This window comes from Fundulus heteroclitus, chromosome 13, assembly GCF_011125445.2.
Source record: "Fundulus heteroclitus isolate FHET01 chromosome 13, MU-UCD_Fhet_4.1, whole genome shotgun sequence".
NCBI lineage: Eukaryota > Metazoa > Chordata > Actinopteri > Cyprinodontiformes > Fundulidae > Fundulus > Fundulus heteroclitus.
The window spans coordinates 15,403,856-15,425,771 of record NC_046373.1 but is presented as its reverse complement, the minus strand read 5'-3'; the positions used below and the strand labels follow the sequence as shown (position 1 = coordinate 15,425,771).

General features: G+C 41.0%; 2 protein-coding genes across 2 annotated transcripts; both read left to right on the top strand.

Annotated features, from left to right (window-relative positions):
- Positions 1-997: 997 nt before the first annotated feature.
- On the top strand, positions 998-15,746 carry lix1l (limb and CNS expressed 1 like). The gene is made up of 6 exons (XM_012875351.3): positions 998-1,589; positions 6,399-6,562; positions 6,706-6,846; positions 7,709-7,804; positions 9,813-9,890; positions 11,873-15,746. Exons 1-6 carry the CDS (start codon positions 1,247-1,249, stop codon positions 12,122-12,124), a joined length of 1,074 nt encoding a protein of 357 aa, XP_012730805.1. The 5' UTR covers positions 998-1,246; the 3' UTR covers positions 12,125-15,746.
- A 550-nt stretch (positions 15,747-16,296) lies between these two features.
- Positions 16,297-21,689, top strand: sf3b4 (splicing factor 3b, subunit 4). The gene is made up of 6 exons (XM_012875349.3): positions 16,297-16,393; positions 18,184-18,312; positions 19,612-20,154; positions 20,279-20,449; positions 20,733-20,891; positions 21,365-21,689. The coding sequence occupies exons 1-6, from the start codon at positions 16,360-16,362 to the stop codon at positions 21,505-21,507; spliced, it is 1,179 nt and encodes a 392-aa protein (XP_012730803.1). The 5' UTR covers positions 16,297-16,359; the 3' UTR covers positions 21,508-21,689.
- The last annotated feature ends 227 nt before the right edge of the window (positions 21,690-21,916 follow it).

Here is a 21,916-nt window from a genome sequence, read left to right as displayed (position 1 = left end):
GTTGCGCATATTGAACATTACAGACTATTTTATTACCTTGTAAGCACAAACAGGTCAGTTTTGTCTCTCATTCGCTCTTAATGCATAATAAACACTTAAGATTGAGTTATGAAGTTTTAGATTATTTAATAACAAATCTTTCTTTTTATACCATCCTGTCTGACAATGTGGCATTAAGAATTGTTGTCTTAATGCTAAAAACAGCCCAACAGATTTTGCTTTCACAAGTGGAGCTGTACCGCCATGGTGCTCCACTTGATTTATACATGTAAATAGCTTTATTATAATTCATGCAGGGAATATTTCAAGTCATTTGGACACTACAATTAGAAAGTAGAAGAGAAGAAAAGGAGAAAAAGTGAAAGAAAGAGGACAAAAAAGGGAGAGAATGATAAAAACAACACCAGTCTGCTTCTTCACCTGCAAAGAGAGATGTAAAAAGAACTGTACAACCAGCCGATAAAGTATTACAGATACAATAAAGTAGCGCCTTGATACCCATCACTGAAGTATATACAGTATTAATTAATACGACATGTATAAAGTGACAGCTGAAGATAATAATAATAGGGGTTTTCTGTATGGAAGTGAATCTGTAAATACCTGGATCCAAGCACCTGTATGTGTTTGTGAGAGTGTTTACTTGTGTATGTAAAGTTTATTCCAAAAAAATGTAAAAGGGCTTTTACTTTTATTCCAAAAAAGTAAAAAAAAACAAAGCAACTGGACTTTGATTTTTACTTTTTTTGGAAGGACCATGACCTGGATGACTGAGAATCTTCATCAGCATGTAAAGTTTATCCAAAAGAAAAATGCTAAATAGTGGTTATAAACTATGTATTAGCCATCTATAAGAGGAGCTTTATTCTTAAATTGTACCTTTGTGATTTAATTTTTTTTTTTCGTTTTTCTTAGTTTTTTGTAACTAAAGACACTGAAGCTTCGAGCATGGAATGGCCAAAAACCCTAAATCACAGTCAACCAACTGAGGAAGGCAGGAATTCCGAGCGGTCCGTGAACGCCTCGCTGAGTGACACTCCGGCAGCCTAATCCAGAGAGTGAGGAGGATGCGGAGCGGCGCTCTGGGTCGATTCGGCGACCTTTAACTTCTTCTCCCCGGGCTGACCGGAGAAACACCCCGCCGTCCCCCAACGCCTTCATCTTCCTCTTCATCGCCAGCCCGCCCCGGTTCGTCGGCACCGTCGTTCCTCCCGAACTGGACCCCAGTGGACGCTACGTGGGGACAATGGAATCCACGGTTCTCCCGGACAGTATCCGCCCTCCGAGGCTGCAGCCGGGGATTGGCTTCGGAGCGACGGGCACGCTGCGCTCCTCCTCCTCCTCCCTGCGACCCGGAGTCACGGTCCCGGTCGCACCGCTGCTCCCGTCGCCGGCCTCGCTGTCCGCTTCGTCCGGGCCTCCCCCTCCGCCGCCGCCGCTGCAGCTGCACAGCCTGTACGGAGGAGTGGGAGCCGGGCTGGGGCCGGGGGCCGGCGGCCACTGCAACCCGGGGAACCCGGCGGTGCTGAAGGAAGCGGTGGAGGCGGTGGTCCGCAGCTTCGCCAAACACACGCAGGGCTACGGCAGAGGTAAAAAAGTCAGACTTAATCAGCGTTATTGAGTGCAGTTTTTTTTTTTTTTAAAGCTGGAGAGGGGAGTTTGGAGGACAGGAAAACCACAAACAAAAACCAGACGTTCCTGTAATAAACCCCCTCCTTACTGTTTGAAACAGAGCATGTTTTATGGTGGTCTTCCTCACACCCACTACTCCCACTCAGCGTGTTATGATCACTAACCCTCACCATGGCACTGTAACCAGGCTGTTATTGCATTCCTCAGGTAGACAGAACCGAACCCGCTTCCACAACCTTGCCTCGTTCTGGCACCAGAACCGGGCCCAGCTCAAACCCAGAGCTGGCTTCAGTGGCTTGTGGTTGCCCAAGAGTTGGGCCAATCTGGGGCTTAAAAAAAACAGAAGAAGAAGAAGAAGGAATAAAATCAGGCCACAATCAGATCAATCTTAATGTGGATGGGATGCAGATGATTAAAAAAAAAAAAGTAAAAAAACCAAAGCAACTGGACTTGTTTTCCGTAGTTGAAGACGTTTCGCTTCCTCTCCAGGAAGCTTTCTCAATTCAAAAAGTCTGGAGTAATGATAAGTACCAACTCAGACTTTTTGAATTGAGAAAGCTTCCTGGAGAGGAAGCGAAACGTCTTCAACTATGGAAAACAAGTCCAGTTGCTTTGTTTTTTACTTTTTTTTTTTTGGAATGACCATGACCTGGATGACCTGGAATCATCACCAGCTAGATGCAGATGATGTTCAGCAAACATGTCCAGAACCGGAGCTCTTCCTCTGAGCCAACCTCTTTCCGACTGGCTGGCTGAACGTGGCGACAACAGGACATGATCTGATGATAGGAGGGAGACTAATGTTTGGCGTTTGCTTTGAAATGGTCGAGATCAGACGTTTTTTGAGGGTTTCTGCATTCTTGTTTAAGTCGCACACAGCTTCGGCCCATCATCCATACACAAAAGGCTCCTAACACTGGATCAATGTGTGCTTCTGTGCTTGTTGTGTCTCTGCTCTGTCTTCTGTAACCCCAGTCGGTCGAGGCAGATGACCGTTCATACTGAGCCCGGTTCTGCTGGAGGTTTTCCTTCCCGGTAATGGGGAGTTTTTCCTCTCCACTGTCGCTTCATGCTTGCTCAGTATGAGGGATTGCTGCAAAGCAATGGACAATGCAGACGACTCTCCCTGTAGCTCTACGCTTCTCCAGGAGTGAATGCTGCTTGTCGGGACTTTGATGCAATCAACTGGTTCCCTTATATAGGAAATGTTTGACCAATCTGTATAATATGATTGATTTTGACTTTGTAAAGTGCCTCGAGATGACATGTTTCATGAATTGGCGCTATATAAATAAAATCGAATTGAATTAAACTCAACGGAGGATCCAAAGTTGCCTACAAATAAAACCAAACTATTTAAGAATGTATGGGGTAAGATAGCAGTCAATAAAGACGCATATACAATTTGTAAACCTAAGTCAATAAAATGTTCTAAATCTTAAAATGTTTATTTGCACCTTGTTGTCAACTCAAACATGCGTGACATCGGCGTTTCATCTGTGAGAGTACAAGTTCAGAAGTTACGAGTACAAGTAACAACAATACAAGTACTTTCTTCGTTAATTATAAACTTGTATTATTCTCACAGACGAAACATCCGAAGAAACATTAGAAGTGACATGTATTAGTTGACAACAAGGAACAAATAAAAATCTTTAATTTATTTGCGCTTATTGACTTACATTTACAAATCCAGACGCCTACGCATCAATTAATTTTGACAGCAATCTTACCCCATAGTTGTAGACCAACTGTACCAGGGGGGGCCAGGGTGAAGCCGGTGTTTTAAAATACTTGTGGCTCTTGAACGGCAGGTTGCAGATCCCTGAAAACTGTGATCCTATCTCAAAATACGGCAGGAGCTTAAAGTGCAACACCTTAATTTTTTTAAATCACTAGCTTTGTTTACATGCCCAATATTTCACGATTGGACCGAAATGTATTCTGATTAAAAAACAAAAAATAATTTATTATGGGCACACAATCATTTAATCCGATCATAATAAGGTGCGTGTATTTGCACCTGGCATTATTCAGAACTGAACCTCTCTGACATGCGCAGTTTTACATTTTTCCTTAAAAAAAAACAACAAACACTTTGCTGAACAACAAAAAATAGTAAAGAAAACAGTTTTGCGTTTATTTGTTTGTCTTCCTAGTGCCCACGGTGGACTTGAAAGAAGTTTTAATTGAAACGTTACTGAATAAATAGCAATTTTGAGCTCTTTTAGTGTGTGGAATAGAAAGGCTGTACCGGGAGCCCCGACGGTAATGCTTCCCGACATATTTCCGTCTCAACTATGCGGAAATACGTCACGTTTATGTCAGGCGCACTACGGTCAGTTTACATGCAAATCGAACGGATTATTAATCGGCACAGACCAACCTTCTCATTCAGAGAACAATTTCATTCAGATTGATCTTAATCCGGTCATGATATTCCGATTAGTTTTATCCGTGTAAACGTAGCTACTGTTAAAGTAAAACTGTAAAGGTAAAAAAAATTGGAAGGGACCAATCAGTTACGGTTTCTCTATCATCATAAGAAAATATATTTTTGTATTATGTGTTCAGTACAGGGGCCATAACAGGGTCCAGGGCCAGTTCTACAGGAGCACTGGCCCCTGTTGGCCCCTGTTGGCTCCTGTTGGCTCCTGTTGGCTCCTGTTGGCTCCTGTCTATGATAAAAATTAACTGAGTATAATCAATCTCTGTGTGAAAGAATGCGGTATTTTGACATGAAAGATGTTTAGGATTCCTGACCAGAGGAAAAACTTGGCTCAGATGATCAACGGAACAATTTCTCTTCCCCCCGGGTCTTTTTTTTCTCCCCCTCGTTTTGCCTAAAGAAACAATTTCCCCCGCAGACGCAGCACAGTTCTGTCCTGGCAACGTGCCGTCCCGTCCGAGGACTGGAAGAGCAGCTGCGGTCCAAAGACAGGAATCACCAGAAATCATCACTAACACTGATTTTTAGATCTCCTTGAACTTAAACTAGACTTAAAATCTGAAGCGGCGTTGGCAGTCGCAGGCACTCTAAAGCCTTTCTGCCCCGAATTAATAGGATTTACTTCCAAACGATTGTCCCTGCGTGCCATGACTGACAACCTCGTCCCTCCTCTATCCCACTTAGGCTTCTTAACACCTTCAACCATTTGCAGGAGCCTGTTGTGAGAGGATTGGCTGGGAGACACTTCCTTTAATTCTAAATCTGCTTTCTTTTAACCTATAAACATGCGACTGCTGGTAATGTTTAGCCTTATATATATATATATATATATATATATATATATATATATATATATATATATATATATATATATATATATATATATATATATATGAGGGTTATATATATTATTATTATTGTTATTTGTATTGAACCACTCAGTGGATCTGTTACAGTCACCGTCGCTCTGAAGCGGCTCTTTGTCACTGCGTTTCCTGTTTGTTTCCGCTTTTATTCCTAAGGAAAGACTCAGACAAAAGGGCCGCGCATTGTCACCACCTGCTGCCAAAAGCAGAGACAAAAAAAAAAAAAACACCATAAAGGTTCAAAAGCGCAGCAGCACATAAAATTCAGCTAAAGGACCCGCAGCCAGATGTGGATGCGTCTTAAATGATTCAGAACAGATTTCAACCTCCATCCATAAATAAGTATCTGCAGTTTCCCAGAGCGATTGTTTAAACTCTCTGTCTTTATTTTATTTCTTGTTCAGTAATCCCAGACTCAGTCTCAGAGTGATGTTCGGATTCCCAGCTCTGTGGGGGGGGACTAAGGACCATCTGTCACAGGAATCCATCTCTTTCCTGAAGTTTGCTCCTTTTGAAATCCGCCGTCATGTGGTTGGACACGCTGCACAAAGACTCCGGGCCCAAACTCCTCCCTGAAGGCGGTTTTGGATGGATGACAGTCTATAAACATCTCAAAAAGCACATAAACTTTTATTTTTACGGCCAACTAACAGCGAGATGAGAGCGTGCGCTGGGGTGTCTCGGGAGTATAAAAAAAACAACATTATTTGGATTGCGAGTTTGGGGATTTACAGTCACGGCGCGCCTTTGAAGCCCGTTGACGGGGAAAGTCGGGATTTCTGTTGAGGTGCCGATCCAAAAACGCGCTAATGTGACTCAAGCAGTGGGCTGAGAGTTTAACAATCCTGCTCTCACAAACTTATATAACTAGACGTCTCACCCTAAAACCTTTTTTTTTTTTTATCCATTTTTAATACCTCATTTCAAAAGAAATTTCATGGAATATTTTTTCATGGACATGAACATGGTTTGATAGAAACCGCTGTAGCTCTGGCCGGGAAGCTCAGGTCTCCTCCCACCGGTTTTCTTCCGGGTTTTTCCTGATTTTTAGCTTCGTCCATGTTCCCATCAACTCTGACCCACGACAAGAACCCCCCCCCCCCCCACAGCATGATCCTGCCATCGCCATGCCATCGGTCATCATCCACTTACCTTCAACTTCACCCGTTTACCTTAAAATCCTGAAAAAAAGTTGAAAACTTGAGAGAAAGACGAAGAATTTCCATTTTACTGCTCTCTCTTGTCTACTTTCTTTCCTAACCAAAGACAGAAATTCCAGATCCAATCCATAAAGATCAGAATCAGAGCTGAACTAATTTTTTCCTTCCTTCAGAGAGGATGCACGGTTCCCTTTATTGAAGCCAGCCAGTTCTGTTTTGTGTGCTCGTTTATAGTTGAAGCAGAGATACGTGAGCTCTGCTGAGGCGTCTCGTCCCTCCGCTCTCTTGCAGTGAACGTGGTGGAAGCTCTGCAGGAGTTCTGGCAGATGAAGCTGAGCAGGGGGGCCGACCTGCGGAACGGCGCTCTGGTCGTTTACGAAATGGTGCCGTCGAACAGCCCGCCGTACGTCTGCTACGTCAGCCTTCCGGGCGGCAGCTGCTTCGGAAGCTTCCAGGTGCGACATCTGCGTTTCGTTACCCACGCTTATGATTACGAGTTTTAAAAAGAACTGGATCCTTTTCTTTTTTTTTTGTTCTGCCCCCGTCTCTGCCTCTCATTACTGCCCTGACTCTGCATGTTTTCCTCACTGTTTGACAGTTCTGTCCAACGAAGGCGGAGGCGCGGCGCAGCGCCGCCAAGATCGCCCTGATGAACTCGGTTTTTAACGAGCACCCCTCCCGTCGCATTACAGATGACTTCATCGAGAAGAGCGTGAACGAAGCGCTGGCCTCCTTCAATGTAAGCCCAACATAAATGGAGAGCGTTGTGCTGACGGCGCTGTTTGGTCGCCTGCGGTTTAGTAAGTTTGGCTGGGCCCATGTGGATGACAGGAAGATGCTGAATGAGCTAATTATGGGGAGCCTTTATCCTTTTGAAGATTAGAAATGTTATTTTCCAAATACAAATGTGTGCAAAATGCTGTCGATATCCTGCTAATGTCGCAAAAACACAACTTCGCAATTGCAGTGTTTCCATTAAATAGGAAATGCAATTTACAGTCAGACGTGAATGCATTTGTTACACTGCAAAAACGGAAGTAGAAATAAGTAAAATGCTCTTAAAATTTGTGAATTTGTCCTTGATTTGAGCAGGTAAATAAGATCTACCAATGGAATTAGATTTTTGCACTTAAAATAGGAACAATTTATCTCAATCATCTTATTTCAAGTGCAGGATATCTAATTATCTTATTTTAGGTGTCAAAATACTCATTCCATTAGCAGATAGTCTTATTTACCTGCTCAAATTAAGGATAAATACACTAACTTTAAGAACATTTTACTTATTTTTAGATCCGTTTTGCAGTGTAACGAGATAACTAATAAAAAATAAAACATGCCAGTTTCTAGTTATTCCTGACTGTAGGCAAATTTGTGTGGGAAGCAATTTTCTTGTAGCCATTTGCTGACTTATGAAGATCTCCACCCATCTGTATGACCTAAATGGTATGTTCTCTTGTCTTTCCTATTTTTATTAGTGTCTTATTGGAATGGGTCTGGGAAAACCAGTTCTAGAAATTTCCCTTCTTCTTTTCTGACGCTCCTCTGCTTGGAGCATCTTTAGCTCCCTCTGGAGTGAGGCTGTTGCTGTGTGTTCACAGGGAAACAGAGAAGAGGCTGACAACCCCAACACAGGGATCGGGGCGTTTCGCTTCATGCTGGAGTCCAACAAAGGAAAGTCCATGCTGGAGTTCCAGGTGGGAGAAAAACACCACAAGGGATTCTAGATGTTCACGTGTAGATGTAAAAACGCTGGTAATGTCAGTACAAATGTCAAAGTAATTCAGGGTTCCTGTTAGGGAAAGTTTAGTCTGGATGAGAATACAAAAAGAAATGAGGAGGATAGAATAGGCCTGGACGATATAGAAAAAAAGCGTATCGATAAAATAGAAACCGTATCGATCGTATCGACAATTATCAACAAATTCAAAACATATATCGTAAGTGCAGCCATAGCCATTTTATGCTCTTGCTTAAAATACACTGAATTAAAAAGCAACCCTTTATTCAACCAACTTTTTACCAAAAATGCAAGTTTTTAGAAAATAAAATAGAAACACGTGCTCTCTAAACTCTATGAAAGGGGGTGGAGCTTGGTTCCTGGGTCTGCGTTTGTGATTGGCTGGGAGGATGTAATGACTGTAACACCAACGATAGGCTGGAATGCAAAAGAAAGGAAAACTTTTATTCTATTTAACTTTTTATTGACCCTTTTTTTCCCTTTCATCGATACACGTCTATCGATGGATATTTATTGTTATTGAATTATCGCCCAGCCCTAGGATAGAAATAAATCTGTACTTCCACACTTTCTTCTTTGTCCTGTTGTCAGAAGGTTGTGGGCTTTGTTATTGGGATTTTTTTAATTTCCTTTGTCCTTGTATAATTCTTTCTCCCTTCCTTTCTTGGTATCCTTCCCTCCTTCCCTTTGTCAGTTCCTGACATGTGTCCCTCCTTTCTTTTCTTTGTGCCCTTTTTTCTTTCCTCCTTGCGTGCTTCCTTCTATTCTGGTGTCTTTCCTTCCTCCCTTGAATCTTTCCTTCCTTCCTTCCTTCCTTCCTTCCTTCCTTCCTTCCTTCCTTCCTTCCTTCCTTCCTTCCTTCCTTCCTTCCTTCCTTCCTTCCTTGTGCCTTTCCTCCCTTCCTTGTGTCCAACATTGATCCCTGCCATCCTTCCTGTCTTTCCTTCCTTCCTTCCTTCCTTCCTTCCTTCCTTCCTTCCTTCCTTCCTTCCTTCCTTCCTTCCTTCCTTCCTTCCTTCCTTCCTTCCTTCGTGTCCTACATTGATCCCTGCCATCCTTCCTGTCTTTCCTTCCTTCCTGTCTTTCCTTCCTTCCTTCCTTCCTGTCTTTCCTTCCTTCCTTCCTTCCTTCCTTCCTCCTCCTTCCTTCCTTCCTTCCTTCCTTCCTTTCTTTCCTCCTTCCTTCCTTCCCTTTCCTTCCTTCCTTCCTTCCTTCCTTCCTTTCCTTCCTTTCTTTCTTGTCTTTCTTCCTTCCTTCCTTCCTTCCTTCCTTTTCCTTCCTTCCTTCCTTCCTTCCTTCCTTCTTCCTTCCTTCCTTCCTTCCTTCCTTCCTTCCTTCCTTCCTTCCTTCCTTCCTTCCTTCCTTCCCTTCGATACAATTTCCTCCCTCCATCCTTCCTTGTCTTTCTTCCTTCCTTCCTTCCTTCCTCCCTCCCCATTCCTTCCTTCCTTCCTTCCTTCCTTCCTTCCTTCCTTCCTTCCTTCCTTCCTTCCTTCCTTCCTTCCTTCCTTCCTTGTGCCTTTCCTCCCTTCCTTGTGTCCTACATTGATCCCTGCCATCCTTCCTGTGTTTCCTTCCTTGTGTCCTACCTCCATTCTTTCCCTCCTTCCTGTCTTTCCTTTCTTCTGTCTGTCTCTTTAGGTTTAATGTTTGCGCCTTACGAACTTTACGGTTTTATATTTTAAAATGAACATGAACTACTAAGGGATGTGGGTATTTGAGTCTGGGAAAATCTGAATATTTTTCCATAAAACTGTGTATGAACTCTAGTATTTAAAATGTTGAGCACAAGTTTTTTTTCCTCCCAGCAATGGAGAAAACAGTTTTTATCATTTAGTAAAAGAAGGAACTGTGAAGCTTATAAATGGACTGATATTGAAAGCAGGAATCTGAACGTATAAACTGCTCGGTGAGTACGATGTTGACACTAACTCCTGGTTATTTGGATATGTTTTGAACTCCAGGAGCTGATGACTGTGTTCCAGCTGCTGCACTGGAACGGGAGCCTCAAAGCCATGAGAGAGCGACAGTGTTCCCGACAGGTACTCGTCTCACACGTGGCTTCCGTTATACAGGCGCAGGGCCGGGTTTCATCTGCCACATAACTTAGTTTTTACTCAGGACAAAGTATAGATCAAATTGTGGACTAAATGAAGGGTCTGTTCCACGTAGGTTTTACTTCTCACAGCGTTGACAGCAGCTGTGTTGTTAGAGAGGTGAAAATAAAAGTGACGTCTGCATTAAAAAAAAATAATAATTTAAATAAGAGGTCAGGATAAACAACTTTAGAGATGCAGGGTTGGGGAAAGCAAACGTGACAAATATTATAACCAAGGAGAACTAGAAATAAGAAACACCTTAATACCGGTGCCTATTAATACTATTAATTTTGAAGGTTTCCAGGGTGGAACAAAATACATAGTTTTAGCGATAGAAAACAAGATAAAACAGAATCTGGTGTAGACATTTGAATTTATTCAGGAAATTTCCTATTTCACACAGGGTCAAAGGTTTGCATACGGGCTCAATTGTCTACATAAGCCCCCATAAATAGTCGTTGAAATGTCCCCTAGCCGGTCGCAGATAAACCTCACAGTTTCTGAAGCAATCATCAATCTTCTGGCATTAATTTAGCTAGATATCTTAACACTCCTTGAATCAAAAATGCATCACTCTCCGACACATGATGCTGCCAATGATCATGGTGGATTGGGAAAAGGCCCCTGATGCTGACCCTGTGACAAATGTACGGTCTGCTCGAAAGCCAGGTTTGTAAAAGGAAATATTTGAACAAATAAGCTCTTTTATTTCTGATACGCCGGTATTTACAAGGCTGAAGCCTAGACACAGTTTTGTGGTTCAACAGAACAAGGATCTGAACATTTTCAGTCCCATTTCCTCTCTGATACTTTCATAAGGTCGCCCTTTACCCAGAAGCTTTGATTGTAATTGTCATTATGAACTATACACACTGGTCGATGGCAACTGGTGTCTTTTTTCTGTTGACAGGGTTCCCACGAGTCCTTGAAATCCTTGAAAGTTTGTGAATCTGAAAAACTAAATTCAAGGCCCTTGAAAGTTCTTGAAAACAGCCAAAAAAAAAACACCTTGTCCTTGAAAGTCCTTGAATTTTTTTGTGGGGTTGAAAGTTCACACGGATGACGACTCATGTGTCATTATTTTACTATCACACGATCTTTTAAAATTATGTTGATTCCGCAGACTTTTAATTTGCAAAAGTATGTTCGCTCTTCTTCGTTAGTTGGTAGGCTACGGTTTAGGCCTACGTGCGTCCAATAGGTTACATTCACGCAGTGTTGCCAAATCAGCGAGTTTGTCGCTATATTTAGCGACTTTTCAGAGTCAAAGTCAAAAAGTAGCTTAATCAAAGATGAAAGTAAGTGAAACAAGTTGATATAATTCTGAACATCTCAATGCTGCACTTTTTTCCATAAAATTCCATGAAACGGTAGGCTAATGTACATCTTATATGTACTGTAGTATGGCATAGCCATGTACTGTGGATATAAATGTAGGCTATCAATATGATCAATATCAATGTTTGCTATAAATTAAGTCCACTTTCTTGCGTTGCTTCTGACCCAACAACTTCTATGCCGTTTAGTCTTTTATTAAATTTGCATTGTATTAAAATATGATAACCTATTCAGCGGTCACAGTAGGTAAACGTCCTTGAATTTGAGGAAATTGGTCCAGGAAAGTCATTGAAAGGTCCTTGAATTTGATGTTCACCAAGGTGTGGGAGCCCTGAGGAAAACAATAATGATGTTGGTTGTCAAGGGTATCAGTGAAAATAAGCTCAATCAGTGTTGCACAATTTAGTAATCCGGCTGGGTTTGATGTTTGTAGGACGTAAACGGTAAATGTGTCCGCTTTCGATTATTAATGGGAACACGGCAATACTGAAATCACCACAGACAAAGAGTCCACCCTGGAAAAAGAAAAGTTTAAAAAGCTGATTTCACCTTCTGATCAGAGCCGTAATAATGCCCCAAACCCACAGGAGGTGCTGGCTCACTACTCCCACCGGGCCTTGGACGACGACATGCGCACCCAGATGGCGGCCGACTGGGTGAACCGGGAACAGAGCATGGCGAGGACCATCGCTCAGGAGCTGGCGTCGACGGAGCGGGAGCTAGAGGACGCCAGGCTGGCGGGCAGAGAACTGCGTTTTTACAAGGAAAAGAAGGACATCCTGATGCTGGCCGTGGGTCAGCTCAGTGCAGCCAACGCAGCCACTCTGCCCTCGCACTAAAAACGACGGCCCCCTCGCCACGCCGTAGGATCTCTGGTAACAGCGACCATCGCTTTTATGAGGCGTTCTTTAACGCGGGGTCATCTGGCGTCAGCTTGCTCTTTGTTCATTAATGGAAACGCTTGTTACTTAACTCTTTGTGCCTAGCAATCGCAGGATACTTTAATTTTATTTGGAAAAATAAATAAAAACTTGCCATGGTATCTGAGTATGAACAGGGGGATTTACGTTGTTTTTTGGATTTTAAAGGCCGTCAGCTGCCGGGTCTCAGCATAAATACACTAAGTGAGGAAAAGTCATTCCCTGAGTTCAGGAAACTGCAGGCGGATTTGAAAAAATGTCTGTTTTACCGCAGGTGTCTCGCTACGTTTGTTTCTGTCAGCATCAAATTAATGATTTGGGTCAGGAGTAAAAAAACAATGACTTTGCTATACTTAATTTGACATGTCGATTAGTTGGTAGTCGATTCCTGACTTTTTAAACTTCACCGAAATGTTCTTTATTTTCTGAAACGGACAGATTTCTGATGGCAAGCCATGTAGACCAAACTGATTGTAGAGATGGCATATTTCTGTCCTGGGATTCCTGCAACCTGTTTCCACTTCACAAACCCTTTAAAGGAACCAGGGCAGTTTCCTTGGGGGATCATTTACCCCTCTCTGTCTCCCCGTTGCATCTGCTAGGGTAAAAGGAGCTTATCAGCGTGCTTCTAAGGCTACCCTGAACCTTCGTGATGGACCTATTTAGGTGGAAGGGTACTAATTGTTTGAACTTAGTTTAATTTTGAATCCCTGTCCTTGTGCTTTTGACTGTTTGTGAGGAAAGTGGTAATTCGTTCAGTCAAACTAATATTTTATAATTACAGGATGCGTATATGTTCAGATGCAAAAAAAAACATCAACTGCAACCTTACAGGAATGTCTGTCAATATGGAAAAAACAAGAACCGACGATGCTGTGTGTCTCTTTTGGGACGCGTTAAACATTTGTTAATTGCGTATCGTCTTTCACGGTTTCCTGGTACTTAAATTCTGTTTCAGCGTGTAACCGCTGCAAATGAATCAGAGGTTCTTGGCTACAGGACACAGGGCTGCTTCACCATCTCTCCTCTGCCACAAATGATCCGTTGTGATAATTTAAAACTCACTACAGCTGCAAGTTTGAACCAAGAGTGTAGATTATAATTTTATATAGTTTTCTTTCTGCGAGGGAGGACCTTTTTTCCTCACTCACGTTCAGGTGGCTGAGCAGTTAAAAACTTCCACCAAGTTTGAAGGTTATTACTAACGTTGAGGGCACCAAAATGTTAATGTAACAGTACAATGACAAATGAAAATCCTTACAACCTAATGTAAGTTTTTTTTTTTTTTTTTTATGAATTGCTTTCTTTGTTTTAGACCTTTTTATATGATTTGTGAACCTGACGCTAGCTGAATTGCAATCTGGTGCAGCCCCTCCAAATATCGGAGCGAGTCTGAATGTCGCATTTGCAAACAGCCGTCATACAGGAAGTTTACAGGTTTAGCAGGCTATACGCGAGTAATAGTGGTTGCAGCAGGTTAGAGTGACCAAGTTAGCATCGGTGGACTTGTTTTACAATAAACAGCCCGGCAAACTAAAACAGCAAAGGTTCAGGGTAGCATCATCCGAACAGGGCTTAGTGGAATAGATTTGTTTGCAACATCTGGTTTTATTTTTATTTCAACCGCTGACACCTGGCGAGCTTTGCAGCTTTAAGTCAAAGTGAACTCAGAGAAACGAAATCTTGTGAATGATCAGTGAATAAAAAGGGTTTAAATCACGCATTGACCCAATCATACGTGATGTTTAGATCTATCCGAAGGGCATGTTGTCTTGAATACCTTAGATTTGATCCCTATCATAAAAAAAAAACAAAAAAAACAACAGTTTTGTCAAAGCAGTTTTCTCTTAAAAAAGTTTTTGAAAATGACCATTAAAATAATATTAGCATTTCAGGAAACTTCAGTATGTGGGTATTTCTGACTCTGACAGCCCAGCTTTTGCAAAAATCCCCCAGAGAAGCAAGTTTTTGTTGATTTTTTTTAATGAATTGTTTTCTTTATTTTAGACCTTTTTGTATGATTTGTGACCCTGACACTAGCCGAATGTTTATTATAGCGTACTATGAACTTTATAGCTGACAAAGCAACTCTGTTACACTATTATAGATCATTCTTACGGCAAATGCAGCGTTAAAAATGTCAGTGCTCGTCTGGTGTTGAATAAAAATGGATTGCCTTGCCATGCTTTGGATGTATAAAAATGAAAGTCAGAATATTAGCTTGGACCTAAATATTTTTTGGTTTGTTTTTTCTGTTTTTGTTCTCAGAGCAGAATTTGTTTATCGAACTATTTCAAGGCAGCAGATGATAATCGAGTTGAACTCGATATATTTTTGATCCTATAATATATCCCTACGTTTTAGAAAGATGAAGACATTTCAACTAACCGTTGGAAGACTGCATGTAAACAAGCGAAGTGTTTAATTGATAAATCTTGGCTCCAGTTTAAGGAAAATCTGGTTCAGAAGCAAGCAAAGTAAAACAGCAACGAGGCACGTTTTCTGCGGCTGGGCACCGAATCACCAGCAGCTGAAACTTGTTATCTTAATGTTTTAGGGAGATGCCAGTAAATTAAAAACATAAGAAGGAGTGCTATTAAAGACAGAGCAGTTTTTTATTATTCTGTTTGCCTTTCCTCTGGGATTACTGTTCTTTTATGAAATTGGAAACATTTATCCTAAGACCTGTAAAACTATGGCAACCTTGAGCCAGAGGCCAGCAAGCTTGCTTTAGACCAGAAGGTAGAATTTGGCAGATGTTGATTTGTTTATAGAGGCAAAACAGAAAAAATACTAATTATATATAATTTCCTTATTTGAATTGGTGGCTAGCTGCAGTCTTTGTTTTCTGCCTGACCACTGGTCCTGTTTGCAGTTTCAGAAGCATCATCATTTTTGGCATATTAACGCCCTTCCATTGTATTGGAAAGGATTTTTTTTATGATTACATTTTTATCCTTTAAATGGTTAAAATCAAAGGATCACATTTACCTCTAAATGCTGAATTCCCTTTATATGACAGACTTCGAGTTTTATTTGGATTTTGCTTCTGTACATTTTCATGTTTGCTTAAGTGATACTCGGTGTGTGGGTTTTCAGTGATTCATTAAAAAAAGTTAAGTTCAAGTAAAAAACAAACTTAAACTATGTTTCACGGAGCTGTTAAACGAATGAGGTATTGATTTATTGTCTTCTCATTTTGTTAATAAAAAGATGCCTATTAAGTGTTGTCTTTTATACATGCCAGCCCAAAATATCTTCATGCAAAAGCTTTTTATGTTATCTTTTTTATGCTTATTCATGTTTTTTTTTAATTAATATTCAGTTGAGTATACATTTCATAAATGAAAACACTTTTTTATTCGCTTGGGCTTTATGCATGATGTTTTGTTTTTTGTTTCATATTCTATATACAGTATTGTTTTATAAAATTGTGCCTTGAGGGCTAATTGTGTGTATTTTCTATGAGCTTTTTGTATTCTGTGTTTACACTTTTACTAGATTTATATCAATATGTAATAAATCAAGAAAAGAAATATTGGTTTTGTCTCAATGATGTTTTTTTTCCCTCCCTCAATCGAAAGCCTCATTAAAATATTTCCGATATTTTAGTCTGACTCTTTGTTTGCATTGTGTGAGTGCATCTGCTAGGGTGACTTTGAGTGCAGGTATCTTGAAATAACCTGATTGGATGAAGAATGACACCAAAAGTGCTGATTGGCCACGAGCACAGAGACTTCAGAAGAATCTAGAGACCAGCAATAGGTTACAGGGAAGCCAAAAGGTTACAGAGACACATGCACACTTATTTGTCCTGTGCCCCACGTCGTTTGAAACAATAAAATTAGGAGGCCTACACACACACATTAAGCAGAACAAAACAAAAAAATGAAAACAAATGGATATGCTGAAAAATCAAGTCAGATGCATTTTATGAGAGGACAGTTTAATTTTTTTTTTTTGTAATGTATATTTAATTGATTTTTACTCTACTGTACACTTCGCACTTTCTTCCTTCCCCTTATTGAAAAACAAGCCGCCACGTCTAGCACGTTTCTTTACGTTATTTTTATTTTATTGTGAAGTTTCTCCACCCAGAAGCGGAAGAGGCGGGGCTTCCGGTTTCAACGCTCCGCCACCGTTGGTCATTCAACATGGCCGCGGGACCAATTTCGGAAAGAAATCAAGGTAATTTCACCATTTAAACATGCTTTTGGTCAATATATCTCCCTTGCTTTGTCATTTGCGTATTGGTAAATATTTTAAGCGTGGCTTTGCGCTTTCTCAGCGTCGTTTTCCGGCAGCAGTTAATAGAAACCCCCCCGCTTGAACACATGGACGGGTTTTAGTCTTATTAGCTTAGCTTAGCTTTTGGCTAGTTAGCTTTTTTATTCATTGTAAGAAATGTAATCTGCATGTTACGTCGAACACAAACAACATGGTGTTTAAGGGGATATTGTGGAAATATCAAACTAGCTTAGAGAGCTAGCAACGTAATAGCGTTTAGCACAACTCCGCAGCCTTGGTAGGTAAACAGTCTTGCACACCATTTTACTAATTGACGAGTTATAGTGCTTATAATTGAATTAAAAATGCTATAAATACTTGTTCCTGCTAGCCTCATGTCCAGTACATTTCTTTTAGAAAAGTATACAAAACGCTTTTTAAATGTTAACGTCATTGTTGGGGGTTGGAAGTCAAGATGGTTACAGCATTTTTAAATAAAAGACATTCTGGGATACTCATTTTAAAGGTACCTACTCCAAAACAGAGCATAGATCACTAAACAGGATTGCTAAACTATTTTTTATTTTTTTTATTTTACGATTGAAGTTTTACAAATGTTTGTATGGTTTTCTTTTTCAGTAACATTAGGGAATATTTAGCTGAAGGGTCAAGTTAATTTCTACAGAAACGGGACATTCTATGACTAAAAACTGCTATGAATAACATTTAGCCACGAAATAAACACGTTCTGCTTGTATTCTTTTTTTAGGCCAACCATGTTTTGAAGTTAAAGTAAAATCATGCTGAGTTCTTTTTTTTTTTTTTGCACACCCATTTTTTAAATTAAAACAGTTTGTTTCAAAGTTCTTGAGAACATTAGATCACATACTGCTTGTTTGATTTAAGCATTTCTTCTCATCTTCAAGTCAATCAAACACTACATGCCATATTAGTCTAGCTATGATACAGGATTAAAGTTTGTAAATCAAATCATACTTGCCAAAGCAATATCAGTGTTTGCAACATCGTGATTACAAAGGACTTGAATACTAGTCAGGCTAAGACGTGATGCTCTGTCGGCTAATAATACGTCTAACCGGTTGGCTGGATTTCTAGATATTTAATTTTATTTCCCACAGTAAAGCCTACAGAGAGTTGTAGTGAAATGTTGTGGGAGTTGGAAAGCAACAAAAAAAATAGATCAAAAGAAAATTTTTGGTTTTTCTAAGTTATTATTGCAGCACAATAATTAACAATTAAATGGCAACTGTACAATTTCAGATATTTAGCAGCCCTATTTTTACATATTTGCAACTTTTATCAAAAGATATTCTAGAAACTACAAATCATAACAGCGAATAAAAAGATGGTTCTAAGGGGCTTCCTCGGCCAGTATTGTGGCCAAATATTCATAAATTATTGGAAAAGGGTCAGCAGCGAGTAATATTTGTAATCAAGAAAACTAATTACTGACTTTTTAGTTCAATTGGCTGTTGGGTATTTTAATCCCTCTCAAAAAGAGCAATATTAATTGTGATTTCAGCTACATTTTTCTAAAGCCTTTTGGAATATGATTAAGACATTTATTTTCTCAGATCTGTAACTGAACATGTGTGAGGAACCAAACTAGCAAGAAATGCTTGTTGCAGGGAAATAAATAAGAGTCTCCCATGAAAATGCAACCAGATAAACACATAGAGTACTGTCCTTCTGTAAGACGTTTGACTCTCAAAATGTTTTTCAATCCTCAGATGCAACTGTGTACGTTGGCGGCTTGGATGAGAAGGTGTCGGAGCCGTTACTGTGGGAGCTTTTCCTGCAGGCTGGTCCTGTAGTCAACACACACATGCCCAAGGACAGAGTCACTGGCCAACACCAAGGTCCGTGTCAGCTGGAAGGCCTTTTCTAGCTCTCGAGAATAAAACAAATGGAAGAGTAAATGCATTAGGATGCAAATATAATTTCTGTCTGGAAAAAGAGAAGTATATTTTTAGAAAGTGTGAATGAAAAGAATATGGCATCAGTGAAGCCCTGAACTGTGTTGACGATAGGTATGAAACGTGTAATGCATGAACAGGATTGGGTTTTCCAGCAGTTTCTGTCTCAACTTTGGGTTCTTAAGGTGATGATAGTTCTAGTGACGAGGACTAAATCAAGAGAAAAATAGCTTAGAAGTGTAACAAACCAGCACCTAACCCGGGTGTTTGAGAGTAAACTGTGGCGGGCCCGTCTAGGGCTGGACCATATAGAAAAAAAAAAGCATATGGATAAAATAGAAATCATATTGATCGATAATTATCAACTAATTCAAAACATATATTTTAAGTGCAGCCCTGGCCATTTTATGCTGTTGCTTAGCGACCTATTTTTATATACAGAACACACAAACAATGAATTCAAACTCAACCCTTTATTCAATCAACTTTTTACCAAACCTGCAAGTTTTGAAAAAAGAAAGATCAAGGTTTGCTCTCTGAACTCTTTGAAGGGGGCGGAGCTTGGTGATGGAACGTTCCTGGGTCTGTTTGTGATTGGTTGGGAGGATGTAATGACTGTAATATTAAACTTCTTGATAGGCTAGAATGCAAAATGAAAGGAAAACTTTTCTACTGAACTTTTTATTTACCCTTTTTTTCCCTATCATCGATATGCGTCTAGCGATTGATATATTGTTATTGAGTTATCGTCCAGTCCTGGCCCCGCCTGCCTGTAATTCACCACAAAGATTAATGAACTTTTACTTTCATGGAGCTCACCCAGTTTTCCTGCAAGATAAACGATCTTTGGGAAAAGTTAGAGCGCTCACTCGGTCCAATTTTCGTGTTAGGAGTAAGGAGACACGCATTCACATAGTCATCACTGTCAAACACAATCTGCTATCTAGTTCCAATAATAAATAAGCACTCTGGTTCCAGACCTCATATGATCATCCATGTATGTTAACAGTTTTTGTTTTTATGCGAGGTGTGGCTCCAAAGGCTCTTTTTGCACCACAAAAGAGCATTTTAAAGTGACTTCTCTTCCTTAATAAACAACAGAAAGGCTGCTTTTTTTTATGTGTCATACTTTTATGTCAACATTTTTAAGTTTTGTGGCTCTGAAATCTAGATGACCTTTAAAAGTTCTGGGTGTTTATGACAATGTCATTTAGAAATGTAACGTTTTTTTCTTGTTCTCAGGTTATGGCTTCGTGGAGTTCCTTAGTGAAGAGGATGCCGATTATGCCATAAAAATCATGAATATGATAAAGCTGTATGGCAAACCAATTAGGGTCAATAAGGCCTCGGCACACAACAAAAACCTAGACGTGGGCGCAAACATCTTTATTGGTAATTTGGACCCGGAGATTGACGAAAAACTTCTCTACGACACGTTCAGCGCGTTCGGCGTGATCCTCCAGACGCCGAAGATCATGCGAGACCCGGACACGGGCAACTCTAAGGGCTACGCTTTCATCAACTTCGCCAGCTTTGACGCATCAGACGCGGCCATCGAGGCCATGAACGGCCAGTACCTCTGCAACAGACCCATCACGGTGTCGTACGCCTTTAAAAAGGATTCCAAAGGAGAACGGCACGGCTCGGCCGCAGAGCGATTACTGGCTGCACAGAACCCCCTGTCCCAGGCCGACAGGCCGCATCAGCTTTTCGCAGACGCTCCGCCGCCACCGAGCGCGCCGACCCCGGTCCTGACTGCGATGGGAGCAGCAATGTCCATTCCAGGTATGCCTCAGAACCAAAGTTTTACCTTAAGTTAAAACATTTTCAATGTTTTGCACAAGATTCTTAGCCGAACATTTGTCCACCATTTAGTTTGACTTATTTTTTTTATTTATTTTTGGTGTAGGTCTCCCTCCTCCTGGTGCATTTCCTCCTGTTCCTCCCCCTGGAACAATGCCCCCAGCAATGCCCCCAGCTATGGCCATGCCTCCCACACCAGGAGTACCAGTTCCACAGGTGTCTGCTGGTGGACCTCCACCCGGACCCCCGCCGTTCCCTCCTGCCAACATGCCCCCCGGTGAGACTTCTGTTAATCAGCTGCTGTAAACGTGTGTAGAAATGTAGAAACAAATATTTTCTGGCAGGGTTGAGCAGCTCGGGACTCTTGCACTAGATGTTTTAAAAGGATGGAAAACACGAACTCACCCTTTGGCATTTAATGTTGGAGCTCAATAATGAAAGTATAGCAGAAGTATCTCTATCTGCATTTAAATCCTAGTTTCTCCATCTTCTGAACGGCAGCCGAACAGAAATGATTCGGTCCCATATGAACGTTTTTTTTTCCTGAATCTGTTCCACAGGTATGCCTCAGATGCCCATGCCGCCTCCTGCTCCTCCTGGCATGGTGCCTCCGCCTCCTGCTCCTCCAGGATCGGCTCAGCGAGCTCCGCTGCCCCCCAACATGCCCCCACCACCGCCAATGGGCATGCCTCCCAGAGCGCCCTACGGACCTCCTATGGGTGAGTAAGAGTACCCGTCTTAAATTTAATTTGATCGTTGCCAAAAATACTCGATTGGATGTAGGGCTGTGATTACTTAATAATAATCAATGTTATTTTTAACGCATTTTAGAATTACGTAAAATGTCACGGTGCCAATTGTTGCCAGTCTCTTTAAGGGAAGTTTCCAGGAGGTTTGATCACTTCAGTTTTCAGGGCCAGTGGAAAAATTAACTTTATTGAAGGGATGTGGCATTATCCTTAGGAAGAACACAGCCAAAGGACAGGTTTAGTTTTGAGCTTCTGATAATTTAGATTCTGGAGGCAAACAGATATGAACACGCTACTGATTGTCCTTTTCTCACTATTTAGGCTTTTAATAATATCTGAGGAGTAAACATTAGCTCAGGGCCACAGCCTGTTGTTTTCTGCAACTCTTACTGCTACATGTTTTGATAACTTTTTTGTCCCCTCCACTCCCCCTTTGTCTCCAGGTATGAGAGGGCCTCCTCCCCCCATGCCTCCGCCTGGCTACGGTGCAGCTCCTCCCGGTCCTCCTCGTCCGCCTCCATTTGGTTTTCAGAGAGCACCTCCGATGCCACCCAGGCCTCCAGGTGCCCCTCCCCGGGTGCCTTAACTGCATCATGGCCCATGTTAGATGGCAGGAACCGGTGTCCACTGAGCTTTTTTTTTAAAATAAAGAACATGTTTAGGGTAACTTAACGCTGTAGTTTCAGCGTATTCTGTATTTGTTTTTTCCTTTTTTTTTGATCATTGTACAGATGAAAGCAACTTGGCGAATAAATTTTTATTACAATCCTTTTGTTTTTGGGCTGTTATCTTTCTTTTCATTTTTTTATAAATGATTCTTGATCCATTGGGGTGCTCAGTTATGGAGGAGAAAGTTATCAGCCCCTTTTTTTCCCTTTCACTCACAATTATTACACAATTATTCGTTGGGTTGGAAGTTATTCGGTATGTCATTTAAAAAAGAAAATACATATTAGCATTTTGCGCTGTAGATAGTTTTTGTGTGAATTGTATTG

Coding starts and splice junctions, on each gene's coding strand:
- lix1l (XM_012875351.3), top strand. CDS start 1,247: ATGGAATCCACGGTTCTCCCGGACAGTATCCGCCCTCCGAGGCTGCAG. Junction 1,590..6,398: donor CACGCAGGGCTACGGCAGAG/GTAAAAAAGTCA, acceptor GCTCTCTTGCAG/TGAACGTGGTGGAAGCTCTG. Junction 7,805..9,812: donor AGTCCATGCTGGAGTTCCAG/GTGGGAGAAAAA, acceptor TTTGAACTCCAG/GAGCTGATGACTGTGTTCCA.
- sf3b4 (XM_012875349.3), top strand. CDS start 16,360: ATGGCCGCGGGACCAATTTCGGAAAGAAATCAAG. Junction 18,313..19,611: donor AGTCACTGGCCAACACCAAG/GTCCGTGTCAGC, acceptor TCTTGTTCTCAG/GTTATGGCTTCGTGGAGTTC. Junction 20,450..20,732: donor TCCTGCCAACATGCCCCCCG/GTGAGACTTCTG, acceptor TCTGTTCCACAG/GTATGCCTCAGATGCCCATG.